This window comes from Polyergus mexicanus, unplaced genomic scaffold (genome assembly GCF_030449975.1).
Source record: "Polyergus mexicanus isolate NDT 795.1 unplaced genomic scaffold, iyPolMexi1.0 SCAF_19, whole genome shotgun sequence".
In the NCBI taxonomy this organism is placed as follows: Eukaryota; Metazoa; Arthropoda; class Insecta; order Hymenoptera; family Formicidae; genus Polyergus; species Polyergus mexicanus.
In genome coordinates, this window is record NW_027223339.1 from 1,822,914 (window position 1) to 1,844,438 (window position 21,525).

The 21,525-nt window shown below is 32.6% G+C and overlaps 1 protein-coding gene across 4 annotated transcripts; it reads left to right on the plus strand.

The window, feature by feature from the left end:
• The first annotated feature begins 173 nt into the window (after positions 1–173).
• On the plus strand, positions 174–20,037 carry LOC138941473 (carnitinyl-CoA dehydratase). Of its 4 annotated transcripts, none has more exons than XR_011448173.1 (6): positions 174–409; positions 481–734; positions 821–1,115; positions 1,401–1,687; positions 1,973–2,133; positions 19,759–20,037. XR_011448173.1 is itself a non-coding variant. In XM_070311175.1 (5 exons), the coding sequence occupies exons 1-4, from the start codon at positions 304–306 to the stop codon at positions 1,670–1,672; spliced, it is 933 nt and encodes a 310-aa protein (XP_070167276.1). In that variant the 5' UTR covers positions 174–303; the 3' UTR covers positions 1,673–1,687; positions 1,973–2,460. The 4 variants fall into 4 exon arrangements, 1 of the variants encoding a protein (XP_070167276.1); XR_011448172.1 differs by having other exon boundaries at positions 484–734; positions 1,395–1,687; positions 19,759–20,035; XR_011448171.1 differs by having other exon boundaries at positions 1,395–1,687; positions 19,759–20,032.
• Positions 20,038–21,525: the final 1,488 nt, after the last annotated feature.

Here is a 21,525-nt window from a genome sequence, read left to right on the forward strand (position 1 = left end):
AATAACATGGTATTCGGTCTTGACTTTCAAAACTAGTTCCACCTGCTTTAAAATGGATCTAGCTGGCGCTACTGCATCAGCTAGAAAAAGCGTTTTACGGAAAACGGCGGCGTGACCCCTGGCCCCTCTTCACTCTTTTCAAACTTCTTTCTACTTTCTACCGGCGTGATGCGTATTTGTGTTTTTGTATGTTTGTATATTGCTTGCATTATATTCAGGAGGTTGTAAAAGTTATGACATAAGGATTTAATAAAATTTTTTCAAAAGTACTTGCCGTGAAAAAAATCCACAGTGCAAAAAAAAATGCATTCTATGAGAAAAGTTTCTTTTACTCGGATCCTTAGACATAATGTACCACGAAGTTTAACCTCGCAGCCAGCTGCAAATGCAAATTTAGATAAGAACAAAGGTAAATATTTGAAATATAAACAATAGACATAGATAGAAATGTTACAAAAATTATTTAATGATACGTTTCAGAAGACACAATATTGGTGAATCGAGTGGGTAAAGTGACTATGATTGGTATTAATCGTCCTGAAAAAAGAAATTGTCTAGATATTGCAACCGCACAAATACTATCAGAAACATTAGATAAATTTGAAAATAACGAAGACACATCGGTAGGAGTGTTATATGGAGTAGGAGGCAACTTTTGTGCCGGTTATGATCTCAAAGAAATTGCAGACTATGATGGCGAGAATGAGGAAAACATACCACACTTTGGACCATTGGTACATTTGCATTATATTCAAAGATGTGAAATGAATCATTTGATTTAGTTATATTAAGTTATAAAAGATTTTTTAATTCCTCACAGGCGAATAGAACTGAATTATTTAAGAAACCACTGATTGCAGCTTTGAATGGATATGTCATTGGAATAGGATTCGAACTTGCTTTAATGTGCGACTTGAGAGTTGTAGAGGATACGGCAGTGATGGGCTTTTTAAACAGACGTTTCGGCATTCCAATTTTATGCGGAGGTACCGTTCGTTTGCCTGCTCTGATTGGATATTCCAGAGCTATAGAACTAATATTAACAGGAAGAACGGTTACTGCAGAGGAAGCATTTAAATGGGGAATTGCAAATAAATATGCATCCTGTGGTGCAGGTATGAATTAAACCTTACGATTATTTGAAAACTTAAAGGAAAGCTACAATATATATAGAGTAAATTAATGTTATCTCTGTGTTATCATATTTTTAGGCATATCTATTACTCCTGTTTATTTGTAAAAACATTGATAATAATAATAATAATAATATATATATATATATATTATTATTATTATTATTATTATTATTATTATTATTATTATTATTATTATAATTTGTCGCCACACCTAAAGCTGAAACAAATAAAATACATATTTAAGGATCTTTGTTTCAGCTTTAGGTGTGGCGACAAATTTGGCATCATCTCTTGTAAAATTTCCACAAAAGTCTTTGTTAGCGGATCGCGCCTCAGCGCATTTTGCCGCATGTTCGGCAAAGGTAATGGAAGAAGCATTGCAATTCGAAAAAGATAATTCATCGCATTTGATATTAGAGGAAGGCGTTGAAGGCGCCAAGAAATTTATTTATCGCGGAATAGGAAGGCACGGAAAGTTTCATGATATCACAATTAAAGATAAAAGTATTAAGGAATTAGATGAGACTTTATTGTAAGAAGTTTCGATTTAAGTGAGTGTATATAACAATATATATAATGATTTTATTGTATATAATTCTTTTTCTCTCTGAATATTTTAAGTTCAATAAATTTGTTAATTTCCCTGATCTATTTTGGCTATTGTACAATTTAATTATGCATATTAATAGCATCGTGTGCATTGAATGTCGTTGAGTATTACTATCATCAAGACATATATGCACTATACAATATATAATTATTAAATAATTTTTTATACATCAGATTAATGGAGTTTTTAAAATTTCATCAGATTAATTAGTTATTATGCTTTTTAGGTGTAGATTTAATTGATGGAGTTTTCCGCGAAGATCTTCGCACCTTGGATAGAATATCACAACATCTTTTGGCTGCCTTTCCTGTTAGAAGTGGTGTAAAGTTTACCATTTGTCTATTCTCATCCCCTGAAAAATATCTTCTATAACATCTCCTATATTAGGTAAAGTAATATTCACATATTACCTACGTTCGAAAGTTATAATAAAATATGTTGAATCTGTTTGAAGAATATCTGTTCCGCGTGTACAGGGCTCATAGAAAGATACGTTCTTCAATTGACAATTTACTTCGTCACATAAATCGAATTCACCTGAAAGTACCCAGGTAGCAAATGCAAATCATTTGACGTCAAAATAACGTGCGTTTGCTACCTGATTTCCTACGAAAATTGATTTTTACATTTTTTTTATAGTTAGAAAACTGCAGTTTAACAAAGTTGAAACTATATATTAGATTAATGTCAAAGTTTATATAGATATAATCAATTAACAATAATTATATATATATATATATATATATATATATATATATATATATAATCATTTTACTTTTAATTACATGTACTATTCATACGTGCAACTTTTCTAATGTAATTGAGTATCATCTTAATCGGACAATTTACATTCACCAACATCTCTCTTTCTATAGATGTTGTGTTTGATTGTCCAACCTCATCACTATTTGATAAATATTCTGTAATTACAATTCTATGCTTAATCTAAATTCTCTTTAAAAAAATAATTTTAATTCTCTTTAAATAGATAATTTAAATTTCTCACCAATGTACCTAACCCTTATAATAGTTGTCATGTTAAATATGTCTGTTTGATGTCAAAATGCAACAAGCTAGATCGCGTACTTCTTTTTTAAAATGTATCGGTATCTTCAGCGACAAGACGCGCAATTACAAGATATAAATTGCATAGCGATTATATGGAATTATAATTATAATTATAATTATTATTTACATTTTCAGAATTAGATTGAAATTAATTGCAAAACTATTGTGTAAAGGAAAAATTCGTTTAATCTTTTGTTTAATTAACAAATTCTATTTTTATTCTATTATTTAATTAAAGAAAAAAAAAAGTTTTAATGAATATTCAGGAAATCTGGATATCTAGCATAAAGCATCTGGAGCCCTATATTCAACAAGATCCAAAAGATATCGTCTGCATATCTACTTGTGCAAGTACATTTCACCGATGTACTTTGCGCATCATACGCTTTTCTTTGTGCAAGAGACCGCGACTTAGGCGGCCGGCGACACGTTTTGTCGTCTCGGACTGGAATTCCGAATAATCCTGGAATTTCATATTCGCAAGTTAAATTACAACGACTGACTGTGCAGGCTTAATTGGCGAAAGTAATGCGAGAGACCGGCCGGCCGGCCAACCACCGTCAAGCCTGTTAAAGTCGTAGTGACGAAACGAGTGCAGGTGGCAGAGTGCATTGTTGCGCAATCGTCCGCAGTATCCCTCCTCCGCGTTCTCCTTGTAACCAGGAGTCAGGACGAGGGTCCCCTCGGTAAACCAGACGAGCCTCCCCACCAGATGCCCTCCTCCTTGGTGGATACCTTGGTGAATGTTTGCGTCTGCTTTACGAGAGAGCGAGTTAACGCGAGCTTCTTTTTTCCCCTGTCGTTCCTCTCTTAAGGGAATCTTCTCCATAAAACCTGTTGCTATCTCCGTTCCATATTCTTTTGCACTTGACAGGTACTCACGATGGTAAAATGCGTCCATCGCGAGATACTTTCAATTCGTTACCTTTATCGAAAAATTGCGCAAATTGATTTACATCCTAAACAGCGTATTCGTATCCCATTTTGTATAAACAAAACGGACTATATAGTATAATTTTAGTAGTAGAAATTTAATCTGCTTTTCTTGAAAATAATGATATGATTAGTGAATGAAAATGAGATTATAAAAAGAACGAATTCTTTTTAGAACACAAAATAAAAAAATTGAGCAAGTTTTCTGACTGAGAATGAATTGATAGTCGAGTCGAATATTTGATTTAAAATTCGTTCTATAAGTTCACATTTTAAAGATGCATATAAAGTGATGATATAAATTTCCTAAATCATCGTTACTTTATAGAATGCGAAGCGCCTATTGTTATTGTTTATGCCCAGTTATCTGGTTCTAAATTCTTGGCAGACGGTCCTGTTGTCTTTGCCTTATTTGCGATGACCTATATATTTAAAAGAACGATGGCGGAGTCACGCGAATTCATTAACGAGGCAATTCCATCATCTGTCGAGACGCGTAGAAACGTTCGTTCGTACATTTCTTTGTGATCGGCCGCGCTTAATACATGGCATTTAAGGCAAACGCAGACATCAGACCTTTCACACGAATCTCCATTGTACTCGACGATCTATTATTATTAGCGGCCCACCGTGGGGGAAACTTTTGCCTTATGGTAGAGCTGACTCTTTGCAAAGATGCATTCTTCGTCGAATAGGTAAAACCTTTTATGTTGCCGTTGCGGAAAATGCGCAGATGTATCTCGACGCTTAATCTCGTCAAATCCTCTTGCATCCGCAAAGAGCTTTATCCTATGAAATGATTCAACCTTACTCTTTGCGTGTGCGCGAAAGAAAACCCGGTATCTTATTGACGTATCGAAGATAGAGTGACTTTGTGTAATAGCCCGTTTAAATTTTTCATTTCTTTTCGACATAAGAATATTCCGTTTCATTGCATAGTATATGCGTGTACATTTAATGTCGACATTAATTTGAACCGTTTATAATTACACGGCTATATAGCCGTAGAGACTAATAAGATTTATAAGATGTCATAACTTGATCAACCACCATGACGGGGTTACAGCCCTCAAAACCCCTCTTGAACGTGTTAAAATAAAAGTATGATCTTAGAATGGGAATTGAATCATTGTGCAATAATTGTGCAATAATATATCACGCAATATGTGGAAACCGGAGCTGTTGTGCCCGGAGAATCATACAAGAGAATTTAAAAATAGATAAATCGTTATACTTTGTATTGATATTAGATCGAACCTAATAGTAACGCTACTATATTACACACACAGCACTGCAATCGTTCAATATTATTGTGAAAATTACAATTACGCAAATATTTAAAGATTGCCTACTTCAATTCCAAGCGTGCAATTTATGCATATATATATTATTTATATAATTCCCTCCGTTACAGAAAATTGAAGCTAGAATAGATTGTATACACGATATGCACTTTCTAATACGAATTTTAAATATCTGAAAAATCTATTCTTCGATAACGGATTTATTGAAGAGAGAAACGACAATGTGTCGCGTCACGAAGAAAACCTCGCGAAGTGTCTATCGCCGATGTGATAAGCACCCTAAGAGAAAAAAGAAATATTGTGCCTAACCACAGACACGATGGTCCTTTATATGGGCGTGTTTACCGGCATTTTATATTCCATGTTGATCGTATCTGTATCGCACTTAAACCATTACGTTTTACGAGGTGGATGGATATAAAGTATCCTCTCTCTCTCCTTCTCCCATCATCATAATCCTCGCGACAGCAACAGGTATCGTCTCGCCCCTTTCGAAAACGAGGACGACGCGAGAAAGAGAAATATTTCCTCCCTTTCTCTCTTTCATATGCGCGAAACAGGACCCGTCTCTGATATATTCGTGAAATTTATTACAAACGCCCGCGGTATCATGCGAGCATTCTGCTCGATCGACGTTTGCCAACGCGATGATATAAAACTTGTGTCTTCCGCTGCATAAGCCAAACAGAAATTCGATAATTTGCTGGGGCAAAAGACATGAAAAATGCTCGGTATTATATTTCTATAAAGATGAAAAGATATGAAGATATAGAAATATATTTCTTTGAACAACAGAAAAATATTGCAATATGTATATGTTTTTAAAATAAATCAAATATACAGGGTGTCTCAAAATGTCAAAACTTTGGGAGCGTATGCGGGATCGATAAAACTAACAATAAGATAAAAAGTCCTTTAGAGATTTCCTCGCTTTTGCTTCGTTTTGAAGAGAATCGCAGAAAAAAAAATTTGCCCCAAAAACTTTAAACAATACTAAAATTATTAGGTTTATTGAAAATTATCATGAGATAAAAATTGTAGAGCGTGGAATTAAGGAAAGAAAGTGAGTTAAGACCTTGAAGTAAAATTAGAGGATTGCAAATAAATACGCAACAATGTGAGATTATCGTATCCTGTTTACTTTAGCTTTGACATTTAATCCCAGGGGATATTCTGTGTATAATTATAAATTATATAAAGCGATCACTTTATTCATAAGATCACGAATCAGAATTTTTGTCGATTTTAATATTTCTCTCTTCGACTTTTTCATTATTAACTCTTTATTAGTATCGAATGATACACTTTCTTCACGTAAAGTTAGCACAACATTCGATATGATTTAATTTTAATTGATAAAGAAGGAAAAATAAGAACGAAAATTGTATCGAATTGATAGAATAATGTATCTTGTATGTAGCTCAATCTATTTGCGTATAGTCTGAAACGCTAATGGATATTACGGCGTGTGCCTGTCAACCGCGGACTGATTTGATTTAAAAGCGAATTTAATATCGTGAAACACGAAAAATGAATGAGAGTCGCAAAGGAATCGCTCAAACATGTATAACATTTATCCGCCATAATAACGAAAATATGTCCATTGAATTTCTCCACGCAAAATAATTTGAATCTGAATTTGCAATCTGAAAAAATGTCACGTATGCTGAGACATTCTGCAAAATATTCTGCCAATGCATGCATATATGCATAGCTACGAATATGCAAAGTATGTGAACACGTCTATAGCTATGTGCGTTATTATTACATTGTTATCATATTTAATCGGAAATACTACATGAGAAGTATTTTTATTGACTTTTGATCAGTATTGGCATACGCATGTGCATTCTCATTGATACAGCCTCAATTATTTATGCACTCGCGTATTATGTGCTTTCATTAAGACGATTACATTATCCGCGATATCCGCATTTTTTTACATAAAGATAATTATACTCAGATAATTATAAATCATATTTTTAACTCGTAATAAGATCTCTTCGGCAAAGTCTATTTCTATTTTAATTTCAATCGGGATATAGTTGCATAATTCAATTATAATAAAGGATATTGTTGTATTTGGTCATATTATTGATAAGAATAAATATTAGGTTTTTATTTTATTTTTAAATTATATTTATACTATTTTATTTTATATTATTTTCGTGATATAAAAAAGATACGTAGGTATGATACGTTAGAGATTAAAAAGTTAATAGATGTTTATTTATCAAACTTTTATTTATCTGCTTTTTACAAATTGTATGTAATAGAAATTATATGTAATCTTCTTTATATCGAAAATTAAGTTTTATATAAGCTATCAATATATGCCGACGTTATAATACATAATATACAATATACCGATTTATATAAGCTGACAAAATGACGATACCATAAATTTCAATCGCATGTCTAGGTATACACTTAATATCAATACCACTACTTTTGTCTTTGAAGTTATTCAAGGAAATCTACCATACACTCACTAAACGAAGACTCTCTCAGAACGTTTTCACCGTTCTGTTTTTGAGATCCCTGACCAGATAAGCGCAAGTATATGGCAGAATAATGCTTTATAGAACGGATCATTGAAATCCGTTCGATCTCCATAAGTGCACTTATATAAGATGTATACCTATAATTCATAATCTGCCATCTCGTAACAATCAGATAAAATCTCCTGTGAGAATTCATCGACGATAGCATGCTTTAGGTCCATTGGATGTGTGCACAGATAGTGAAACATACAGTCGATACATATCGCGCAGTTGAATAATAGTTATCATATAGTATTAATCTTTGTTAATGTCGCGCAAGATAATATTATATATATTAATTAAATGTAGAAAATTTTTAACGCAACTATGTATATTAATATTATATTAACGCGTTTGTGCATTTTATTGTTATTTCTTACTTATTTCGTTCGAAAGAGACTTGTTTTGGAGCTGAGGTAAAAAACAGTATATATTTCGGTTAGAAATGTAAATAGAAAACAACAACTTTCGTTTTTCTTCAAAATTTTATTTTTTCTCAAATTTAATATTTCAAATTTTTCAATTTAATATTTTTATATTTTGATTACTGGAAATTAATTTTTCATTATTTTTAACTTTTTAGATAATAGATTTGAATTAAACATTATTATTTTAAATGTAGCTTGCAGTCTAATTGGCTAAATAATTATATAATTACATGTTTTAAATTAGGTAAATTCTTCAAAAACAAATCAAAATTAGACTCGAACAAATTGTATTTATTATAGATACAAAAAAAAGTTTGTAATTTAAAAAAATGCATTTTAATTAATATTTTAAATAATACTTTAATTTTCATTTTCTGAAACCTCGGAATTCATTATAGGAAAATCTGAAATTTCGTGTCCATCATCTAAACTAATTTCATTCGCCGGCTTCCGATACTGTCTCAAATTTCAGGCTTTTTGTTGCTGATGCTATCTTGAGGAGTAATAAACTGTTGTGATTATGAGCGTTGCAATTTCAAATTATGTGCGATATAGACAATTTTTGCCGTCCTGTTTTGTTAGTCTATTTCTTTTGGAAATTTATATTACGCCACGTACTGAAACTTCTTTCGCAGGCAGCTGAAGTGGCGAGTAATTTCAAAAATAGTTAGCTATTTTTTAGTACAGCTATTTTTTTATTATGTTAACAAAAAAGAAATATAAAGAAAAATAATATTATATTTTAAAAAATAATGAGAAAAAATAAAATTTGGTTTTTTTCCCCCGATAAAAAGAACACATTTTTTTCAACTGCTTTTTCTATTTAAAAAAAAAAAAAACGGTTTTTTTATATTTCTCATTTCGCTACAATCAAATATTAATGGAAAGATGAGAGATCTCGTTGTATTTACTATATAACACGAAAATCAACGTAGGTTTTCTTTTTTCGCATTTTTTATCCATCCATCCGTCGTTTTCATCGGAATTATAACAGTTTCAATCGTCGAAAAGTGCAAATATTTGCGTGAAAATATAACGGGATAACTCGGGGGCAAAAATGTACGGTGTGCACATCTAGTACATCGTTTATTGCGCTTATCCGCGATGAATGCGCGTTTTACGCACGCAATTGCGTGTAGGTGAGATGCCTCGAGCGACGTAACAGCCCACATTTTATTTCGTTGCACTTTTACTTTACCTGTGTGCACGCGGGGTGGCCTTGTTGCGGTCTGAATACCTAGCCAGGGGTTCATCATTGTCGGAGGATCCTTTCCATCAATATATCATCGGCGCGACGCGTTATTTTCAATACATTTATACACGTTATCCCGAATTTAAATATCGAGAACGTATGAGAAATAATTAAGTAAGAAAAAAATTCTTTACAGGTTTGTTTGTTTTTGCTTTGTTTTAGAGAAAATTGCAAAAAAAAAATAGACAAAAATTTTTCACCAAAAAACGTCAAACGTTAGTATAATTATTAAGTTTATCGGAAAGTACCATGAAATAAAAGTTGTCGAACATGGAATAAAGAAAAGAAAGTGAATTATTGTACCTTGCAGGATTATGGTATCCTACTTACTTTAATAAAAAGTTTACAATGAAAGAGGCGAACATTTTAAACAATGAACACTTTCATTAAGAAAGTGACAGTATAAATAAATAAGTGTAAATAAATAAGTAATAAATAAGTGAAAAAATAAAACCTTTTTTTTTTTAAAGGATTTTTTTTCTTAATTTATCGATTCCCCACACGCTCCACGCATCCAAAATTCTGACATTTAAATTCGAGACACCGAGTATATATACTTTAATACTTAATAGAATTAAGCGACGATCAACGTGATACATTTAATCGATGAGCTGGATCTCTGTTCCGATGATCTGGTTCTTCACATCCAAGACAAAGATTGCATTACGATTCTTAGACAGAGTGCAGCGAGTTTTTTCCATTAGAGAATAAGGAGCCTCATTCGTTGCGTTTAAAAAAAGCCCATTGTCTTGATATAATACATTGTTTTGAAAAGAAGAATCTGATGAACAATCCCCGCGCTCTCTGTTCAATTAATTTAATTATAATTAGTGTATATACTATATATAGAAAATTTTTCTGTAAATCTATTTTTTTTTATATGTATATATTTTTTTACTGTTATTCAAATTTCCTAACGTCCTTTAAGATTGCACGTGTAACTTTGAAACTATCGAGATATACATATATAATAAATTTTTTTAATAGTACTTGTCCGATTATCATACTTGTCGTACAAACAGTATAAATATTTATTCGATGTTCGAAATTTTATTATCTAAAACACTTTACAGCTTTATTAATGATTGATTAATAATATATAATAAAATATTAGACGAGGATAATACTAAAACTAGTTGCACGTTGCATTTTCAAGAGTTTCTTATATCAATTATTACTCCAAAATAATTTTTGTATCGATAATATAAAATTAATAATCGATAAACTTTATGACATCAATGAGACATTATTACATGGGAAAGAATAATGACTTTTCATTATTTTATCACTATTCATGGTAATAAAAAGAAGCGTAACTACAGATGTTTTTAGCCTACTCTACATCATGTCTGCAGTGAAATAAATATTTGATTGAAAATTCGTATGCAATTCAATAGCTAACGATCTCTCGCTCATTTTCTCAGCTAATTTATACAGTAATTAACGCGCAGTAGGCCGCAGTTAATTTTATATTTATGTAAACGTGTGTATCCTACGACATAATCAGGCGTGTTTGTTTTAATTGCATTATGGCATTCGTAGATAAACGATACGCGAACGTGAGAATGTATTTGATTAAAGTCGATATATTTTATAAGCGTGAAATAATCCAGAAACGAATAATAGGTCGTCACATTTTTATACGCCAATTAATTCTGTTACGTAAGAGCGAATCTCCGATGAATCCAACAAAAGCGAAAGTCCAATTAAATCATTCGTGTTCTTTTTATCCGAACCGATATACGTCCAGGTATAAACCGCTATGCGAAATGGACGAATACGGGCAAATTTAATTGCATGCAATGGACAAATGTGGCTACAATTTTTTTCTACAAACGGAATACATTTGTTTCCAGAAAGTTCCCTTTAAACATCGACAAATATGAATTATTTATTCATTTTTTACATTATCTTTTATTTACACATACACAATATTACATGAATATAATTTCTTTTTTTTATAACGTGTAATTTATAAAAAAGACATTGACGTTTTTATCTGGAAATTATGTCATCGAATAATATTTTCTTGGAAATGATAAAAATAATTATAATGCTCCTCAACAACGTCAGACATTCCTGCCTTGTATGCATATTATATGAGAGTAGAATTAGAGAGTGCGACATATTATACTTGCAAATGAATTTATTCAACGAGTGGCAGTTCCCATCAATGTCCTTGAACTATCGTATGTTTTTAATTACAAATTCTTTATTCAGAGTGGACTTCCTGTTTCTCTCTCTCTCTCTCTTTTTTTTTTTTTTTAATATCGAAGGCGGTGGCATTCGCCAAAGGAGCATCGTCAACATCTATCCTCGTTACGAGGACAGATATCTGTACCACGTGGACGACAAAATAATCTCTTCTTTCGATTTGTCTGCATGGGATTAAGTCATATCTATATAGAATGACACGGTTTCTCATTTCACGAATGCGAATATATCGTGCCGGTAAAGAGTCCTATTCCCATCTCCCACTTGTCAGTCTCTTCAATTGTGTTTTGTCCCGTCACCCTCCCCCTCCTCCCTCCAATAGGATTTCTCCTGTCGTACTATTAATTATGTCGATATGCGATTCTCTCTCTCCCTCTCCCTCTCTCTCTCTCTCTCTCTCTCTCTCTCTCTCTCAAGTCATTCTGCTCATTCATCAATGTACGCTATTGAAATATGCCTTTTTTATAAATATTAGAGAAAGGAAGAGATTGTTGCATGACAGAACACGAATTTAATCATTTTGATATCTTCTCTCATTACAATTCATCGGAGGATAGGCGGGCTAATAGGTGATCGCGCTCAGCAATGACCTATTAATTTTTAATCATTAATCATCACCACGATTCGTTGATTGATGTCATTACATAATAATCACATCGTTATTTTAACGTCCGTCTTTCAACATCAATCTTGTATACTAGCAAATATATACTTTCTACATAAAGCTAATAGCATTCAAAAATTTAAGTCTCATTTAACATCTGAAATATTATACAAACGTGTGTAATAAAAATGACACTTTTATTTAACAAGCACAATTGAAAAATTTGTGTTTTTTTTTTTTTTTTTTTTTTTTTTTTTTTTTTTTTGTTAAAAGATATACTAGTTAAAATTTTTATTTTAAATGTTTAACACATTTATGTGTTAATTTAACAAATTGCTGTTGTGTTAATTGAACTCAAGTGTTAAATTATTAAAACAATTGAAAAAAAAAGCGTAAAAATAACATAACGTGCACTTATTTTTCATCCTATACAATAGATATGTTCCGTATTATTAATGACAGAATTTATCTGTTAAAATTTACAGAAAAATAATATTGATTTTATTCTACAATAGACTACAGACTGTCAATAACATTTTTCCAAGTTAATTTTATCATTAAAAATATGTTGATTGTGTGTACCCAAAATTTATTTCAATCTACTTTGAGATTTACGTTTATCTTGTGTTAAAATATTAACATAGTTTAGTCATCGTTTACATATCTATATTATGTTAAATTAACACAAAAATTTGTGTGGATCATTTGGGGGGACAGGTGATATTTGTTAAATTTAACAGAAATTTTTTAACTGTGACTTGAGTGATTGGGATTATGCAATAATATTATATATTTTATTTCCGTAATATAATTATATCTATTCATTTACATGTGTTTACAATTACAGATCGCGTCTCTCGTCGACTTACAATCTCACACAGTAGCCTATTTTTTTTCGCATGCCCCTATATAGAATTTCTTTCGTAACTTTTTGAAAAGGAATTTCTCTTGTCTACTCTTTGGTCTCTTTACTCGAGATAGCGTACAACAAAATTGCATCGTTGCAACAACATTGTCCGTTCACTCTCTTGTGCATTCTCTTAAGAACGACCGTCTTCATCGTCGTCGTCGTCGGGCGGCTGGAATCTGGAATAGGTCTATTTGGTAATTTTTCTCTCTCGCGCTTTTCACTTTTTCGACATTACACCGTGCCCGCCGATAATCGTCCGCTCGACGATTGCGATATCCCGCGATAAACACAAACCGACAATCGGCTCGCTTATTAACGTAATTAATCCTACGCATTACACGCGCCACGTCGCATTACACGCCTTAACTTACGTCGTAACTTGGGTAATCAATTGTAATCGCGCAGACGAATATTTCACGACGTTTCTGCAAATGAAAGCTAGATTAACTCTCTCCTTTTGTATTTTCTCCCCCGGAGGATTTATTTCATCGCAAACGAAAATCGAGAATGAAAGACAGCGTCGGTATCTTCTCCCTAAAATTGCTTAAGAAGCTTTTTTCATATTACATGATAATTTACGAAACGCTTATTGTCAATGTCAGAATTGTCAATGTGGTCTCATAAAAAAGATTATATTATTATTTTATATTATTAATTAACTAATTTATTTAGATGCTTTCTTTTACTGCATTTTTTTTTTTAAGGAAATAAGAAGAATAATATTAATAAAAAAAAACATATTTAAGAATTTCGTTTAATGTTGAGTCGATTATGTATTATAAAGTCAATACTTTCTGCAATTTACTATAATAAATTTCGTGTGATTATAATATTAATAATCGCGTTAAATGATACATTCCGTTCCGGTTATGACGAAGAATATAAAAGAATATAGAAGAATTAGCGACGAATCTCTATCATCTATAATTCAATTTCTAAAATTTTGCTGCGCTAATAAAACATTACGATTTATACGTCCATAAAGTAATATCCTTTAATCGTTTGAAAACTGCATTATAATCGAAAAAAAGAAACATTACATATTACCAGGACAGACATTATTTATACATATATTGATACAACTTGAGCCTGTCCTTGACGCGAAATTTATTCGAACCGCTTTAACCGGTCGGGTGCAACGGAAAGGAGCACGTGCGTCACTTAAAACAATCATTATCGTCTGTATTAATGGCACTATTGAATCCTATCGTGTTGAGAAATTATTTTGATGTCGGCGACGAATTGCATCAGTTTACCTTCCATCCACGAGCCGATAGGCTCGAAATCGATTTATCTTCGTCCTCCCCCTCAACGATAAAGGCGGTGTGATTTATCGACGATTACGCGAGCAAATATTTAAGCAACGTGCACGAAGAAATTCTCTTCTGCGTTCGAGCAACGTAATGGGAAAGGGGATTTGGTCGCGTTAGCAACAGGTTTGCCCCGACGACTCGACATCAATCGTTTAATTTTGACACTTCGCTGTGCGATAATCTTGGCGAGCACGTGCTCCCCGGACACAATCGGATTATTTCCTCGAGGACTCTTTGCAGCTTCTGAGATGTTTATTATAGGGTTATAATAGAGTCGTGTAAGTCAGATGACAAGTGAATAACAGAGTAATGAATATTGGATAATTCAATTTTCTTGCGAAACAAAAAAAAATTTTATAGCAAAATTTATTTTCTATTAATCTTTAGTTACAGTTCGTTCAACTCGTATGGCATAAATCCTATGCATTTGAAATAATTATGATTCTATAATATTTTTTTATTCCACACGTATCCTCTAATCGCTGAATTAAAAACTCCTAATCTTATACTTAATTTATTTTCCGATGATAAACTTAATATTTAATTTTCAGAATTTCATAATAAATATATGAGAATTTACTATATGTATTATTAAAAAGGGGAAAAATCTTGGATATTTATATAATTATTTCAATAGATGCACGATATATGTATTTTAATTTAAATATTATATTTTAATTCAATTATATTTTAATAATATATTTCAATTCGAATATAACAATTTCAAGTACTTCTGGAATAAATAATTATATAAATCGATTGAGATATATGTATAGTATTTTTTTTTTTTTTTTGTATAGTCACTCTAAAGCAATGTTTTGTCATACAATAAAAAATATAACAACAATTTTAATTACAATTTAATTAATATATTCCTCTGAATTTATTAAAAAAATTAGATGATAAATTTTTTCGCTGCGACTATCCATATCTGGAATTATCATATATTTCTTCTAGACAATTTAAATGTGTCAAAACAAGGCCATTAAAATTATATCTCTTAGTCGTCTTTAAATATCTAATTGTCATCTCGAACGACTTTATTACTTGCGTTCCTCATTCGTATTACGATTTTAGCTGCCATTCATAAAGGGAAAGGGAGTTTGGCTGGGGTTTCAGCCGAAGATTGAAGGAATCGCGCGAACCTAATTTGCAAACGAATATAGCGCCGTGTCTTCTTTGTCATCGCGGACCTTGCTAAACCAGTCTGCGCCGCAATCCAGTCCTTCAAAGTCGGCTCGTGGGTTATGACCAATCGCGGGCGGAGGCTGTTACTTTCAGGAATCCCGGATCTCCGCGGTTTCTCTCGCGATCTCGCGCGCGCTTTCTTCACGCGGATACGAGACCCGGCGATGTCTAGCCCACGAACACGTAGGCCAGCTTTTATTACCTTCACCTTCAGCGTCGACTTGGTTTCTTTCACGTCTAGAAAGTAAAGGGAGCTTCAAGGAACTGCAAAATCGACCATATCTTCGTTATTTATTTGCTTCGTAGAAGCGATAGTTTCATAATAAACTCGTCCTCATTTCGAAGACGAGGAAGAAGACTAATCGATACGTGATAGGAGGGAACGCGTTATCGGATGCGTTATCTTATGCGTTATCCTTAATTATGTCTCTCAATGTCTTTGCGAAAAAATTTTTCCACTGCGTTTACCTTAAGAAATATATATTTCTTAACGAGAGAGAGAGAAAGACTGGACTCGATAATATCGTGCTCAATTATAGCAGATCTGAATTTTATTAAAATCAAGTTTCACGAGCAATTTTGCAAAAATAAAATTATATTACTTTAAGAGTTCATCAACAAGAGAAATAAACATAATATTTCTCCTTGGAGATGTAACATCCGGAACTTTGGATTACTACACCGCTTGGCTATAAACTGACAACCGGCCGTGCCTTAATAATACGATTATTGACACGAGAAATATTTAGCAAATTGATTCTATTTGTATCAATAAGTCGTATGATTAAAATGTAACTTTGTGTTACACAGAACGACTGAACTACATATTTTTTTTATCCATGTCTTTTTTAAACGTTTACTATAATTATAAATAATCGATTATTAGCGGCCCGCGCAAATATAATTAATCTGTTGAATAATCGCATACACTTGTCACAAACGATATCACGCGAAGCACCTTTATTAAACCAGCCGAGTAAAAGGCCAGGTGCGAATACGCACACGTGTATAATTATGGATACACACACGCGCGAACGTACACGCGTACGCGAAATTATGCACTTGGTTATTAACCAGCTGATAACTATTACGACAGTCTCCACGCGAGTAATGAATCGTGAAATATTTCTTAATATTTTCAAATAATGAGTAATAACCGATAATGGCGAAACAAGTTTATTACTCTCGCAACTGAGGAAGGTGTGCGCGCTCTCTCCTTACGAACCGCATCGGATTTTGGCTCCGTGGCTCCTACTTTAGTATGATTACGGTCTTACAATTGCTTCCTCTCAAGTTTGTTTATTATCTTTCTATGTGTTACACGTGTGATATTTCTCAGGGTCGCTGACCGATAGTTATAAACTACATATCGAACATTGAAATATTACACCTATTATTATCTAAATTGATTTAACAACTAGGTGTGCTTCTTTCGTTTCATAATCTCGCCGTTAGAAATTTTTTAAACGCGTCATCAATCAAGGAGAATTTTTCCGCGTTACAATAAATAATTATTTCTGTTATGCAAGAACATTCGAGAAAGAGAGAAATAATATAATACAATTTAATGACTAATATATACAAATAGATAATATAATAAATATTCACCAGGATTATTCTGACATTGTCCGAAGCCTTTCTTTAGGCCTCTTTCTCCTCTTGTCAGATTGTCAGAGTCGTCAGGATTGTCAGGACTCGTTGATTTACACGTGTACTCGCGAAAAGTTTGTACAATTTATTAACGCGATACTTTGCATGGCACGAATTCTACGATCAGAAACGATATCTCGTTTCGCACGAAGATTGCATTTTGAATCGATGAGGTAACTTCGAGCAGAAATGGATGGGATCGACGCGAATCATATTCATCCCCGTATTATTGTATTAATTTTTTATAATTTTACAAATTAATTTTTATAAAAAATTTTGTAATTTATAATTTCTATCCCTGTTGCGTTTTGATTTTCATTTAAATAAATAGTCGCACGAAATACGCGCTTCAATAGAAACTTATCGTTGCGATACAGTTTTGTATCATTTATGAAAATTATTTAATCATTAATTGTAATAATCATAGCGAATTATTTTCCGATACTTGTTACGATTGTGTTTAAAAAGGGACTTCGACAATATACAAAGTATCCCGTATTACTTTCTCGTTCGAGTCGCGCCATTGCGCCTTCTTGGCTCGCTTTGCTCGTATAGGTATAGGTAATCCCGCGTCGTCTAAAATCAATCCGATGTCTCTATAAATATTAATATCCGCCAGCGGATCGGGATTCATAGGATTTTCTCGCGCAGCTTTGAGCCCAATGCTGGTTGCGCTGCGTGAATAATCGATATACTTATGGCTCTCGCAATATACAACGTCCTTGCGCTCCACTTATAACGTACAACGTACATTGTCGCTCGCATCCGCCTTGGGTATTCGCACTTTTATGCCTCAGCGGATTGATTGTCGGGGCGACCGACTCGAAACAACAAGTGAACATGTATAGGAACGCGGGAAAATATTATACTTTGACCAGCGTAAAGTACCGAATTGATTATATTATGATAAGAGCAAAGACCGAAAAGAAAGAATAAAGAAAAAAAAATCAGTTTATATAAGACGTATATAAATATATTTAAAATTGAAAAAAAAATTAAAGGCTTCGCGTGTGAAGAAGTACGCAGAGATTTATTGAAATCTTTAAGATTTTTTGACACAATGAAATTTGTATAAAAAACACACACACGCTGTCAATATTCTAAAAATATATGATCGAATAATTATTGATATCAAGTAAACGAACAATTAAAATCTATTCACTCGGTCGATCTGACCGAGTAAATCACGAATGTTTGTCGAATATAACTCCTGATGATTGATCATTTCAATAAACTGTTTTTTTTTCTTTTTTTTTTACGTTTGGATGACGGTAACCGAACCATTTGCGATTAATCGGTGCTGTAAAGAGCAAATTAATATTTGGATCGATTTCATAATTGAGGTATTTTTAAATGCACTTTTGATTCGTCCGAGCCAATATAAACGAATTTATATAAATTTGATGCGTCGCGACTCATTCTCTCTCTCTCTCTCTCTCTCTCTCTCTCTCTCTCGGCTCGATGCTCTTCCAATTTATCTCCATTATATACTCAATCAATTTAATTTATTGCGCTATCCCGTTCGTTGACTTCTCAATTTGTTCATGAATCATATCAGAGCCGGGATACGTCCGATAATTGGACTGATATTTTGCCGACCAGAATATAAGTTCTCTATTACAAAAGTTTAAACCTACGATAAAAAATAATATTGCTTTAATATAAGGGGTTCAATGATTCTCGAATCACATTAACGGAATCATGTATAGTTTTGACACATTAAACATTAAATGTGCGAAATACATAATACAATAAAACATTTACCCAAAGCCATTTTCTTACAAGCAGATTTTATTTTAACGAATTTTAGAAAGATAGAGAATAATAATTTTAATCATATATTATATTTTATTGTAATTATGTAATGATTGCATCAGTGAATATTGTAAATTACATCTTATAAGATCTTTTGAATTTTAAAATTTAATATCCATAGTAACTGTGCATCTAAATTTTATAATAAATAAAAAAAAAAGAAAAAAGAAATGATGAAATTGAAATTAATAGCCTAAACTACAAAGATGTGTTTTTAAAATAAGAATGATTACGTCGCATGATAACAAAAACACGTCCTCCACTCGCAACTTCTGCTATGCATCGATGCATCTGTCGTATAAGAACGCAACTGTTGCAACTTCGGCAAAGTATACGTTTTCCCTGTCTGCTGTGTAAGCGGCACTCGCGTAAAAAAATAATACAAAATCTGCATCGAAAGTTTAAACCGCAGAGTTATGCTTTGCCGCTGAAGCCGATAACTGGGTTTATATATGCGACCGAGAGGATACCGATGCAAATGTCGTTTAAAGGGAAAGGAAAAGGTACTGGAGTAAAAGGTGCTCGATACGTCTCTTTCGCATGAGCCGATCACGAAGCACGTAATAAAATCGTACAAGAAGTTTTATCCGAGGAGCGGGAAATCTATCTAAACTAAAGCGAACCAAGTTCTGTTTCAATTACAAGCGGGAAAATTGCGACTCTTGCCTAAGATAAAGTTTTGAATCAATCGAAAAGGATCCCGGCTTCCTTTGATTTATCAATGTAATACGCGATAAAATGCTCTGCTTCGTGGAAGGAGATATTTATGATCGTGGAGAAATTGTTGCAGGAGAGATCATCCGGACGTGTTATGAAGATTCAAGTATAAAGGCAAGAAAGCAAAGAGCAAGAGCGAGAAAGAGGGACAGCAATATAATGTAATCCAACCATGCAACGATGGAATCATGCGGTAAAAGGGAAACGTGCTACACTTTCAAGTTCTTAGAGATAGCAATGCTAAAACATGAAATCTAAAATAAATCGCATATTTATCGAATAAATGATGGTAGAAAATAGAAAACCTAATGCCAAATTCTTTCATTCATTTTTCATTTTCCTGCAAATAGAAACTCATTATTCAATTATAGCAATATCATATACGTATATCTAATTTTATAAAATAGTTTATATAATTAATTTTTTTATTTATAACTTACACAATTTTTTTAATTTTCAATATCTAATATCTTTAAAAAGAACAAATTCAAAAAAGAATATTCTGTCCATCTATTTCACCCTTAAAAGTTTCTTATGTTTAATCGATCTCAAAAACTATTGATATCTCAATACTTTATTAAGTATATTAAAAATAGATCTTCTATAAAAATTACTTTAAGAATCTATTATTATAATCGTTGATCCAACGCAGATAGAGAGTTCTGTATATTGTTAAAAAGAGATGACAGACAGAAAATAGCTTATTAATTAAATGTTATAGATAATTGACTTGATTGATTGCTAAAATTAACTACCATGCAACACTGCAGAAGGAACGTCGCTCGTAATAAAATACACGTTGATGAAGGTGGAATTCGCTCCCGGTTCATCCACCGATCTGCAATTGACATTCCGATCGTTACGGCGGTTACAAATTTTAAGGAGGCGTCGGAGTGGTCATAAATCCACTTCGCCTCGGGAGAAAAATAAACGGAGAGATAAGAGAAAGGCAGAGGAGTGATAGTAAAAGTAAACGTTGTGCGAAAAGATCGTATCCCGGCAAAAGTACCGTTCGCGATGCACTCTCTCGCAATCGCTCTGCGTACACTTGCGTGTATTATTTAATTATCCGTATATCGCGCGACGCTGTATTTAAATATCTTAAACGCAGGAATGTAGAAAAAAAGATGTAAGCTGTTGGCTCGTATTAAAATTAATTACTGTCATAATATTTTAATATAACGACAAGAGAAAGAAAGAGAGAGAGAGAGAGAGAGAAACTTATATAGTTGGAAATATTTATGTGTATGATGTGCGCGAAGAGACTTGAAGTATCTTTTATGTATCTTTTTATAGCTTTGTAGATGTTAGCTGGATTTTTATTCCCATGATATACAATAGAATATTTTTATATTGTATTTAAAGAAATTGTCTACGATCAAAAAACTATATATTTTATTTTAGTAGAATTTATGTTGCAATAAATAAAATTTATATATGTATACGCGCGTATAATGACAGCGATTATGTAATATACTCAATTATAATTGAAAATTTGTAAATATAATTTTCTTGAGCTGAGTGTTTCTAATATAAAAGTAAATGCTCGAAAGCATGCTGATTCGACGCCGCTAAATTCTTCGCGCAAAAAATGCATTCGCGAAAATAGGAAAAATATCGGTGGTCAATTTGTGAATGATAAATATTCACACAGAACTCGCAAGATTAAGTTCAAGACATCTTTACAGAACCCAACACGCCGCAATCTACAAAATCTCTCAAATTCGTGAATTATATTGTAGAAGGGATTTAGATAGAAATATTATCGCGCGATGCGCTTGTTCTTATCTATCGTGGAAAAAATTAATTGCGGACGATTAATAAAAGATCGCCAGTGAAC

Coding starts and splice junctions, on each gene's coding strand:
- LOC138941473 (XM_070311175.1), top strand. CDS start 304: ATGCATTCTATGAGAAAAGTTTCTTTTACTCGGATCCTTAGACATAAT. Junction 735..820: donor TACCACACTTTGGACCATTG/GTACATTTGCAT, acceptor AATTCCTCACAG/GCGAATAGAACTGAATTATT. Junction 1,116..1,394: donor ATATGCATCCTGTGGTGCAG/GTATGAATTAAA, acceptor TCTTTGTTTCAG/CTTTAGGTGTGGCGACAAAT.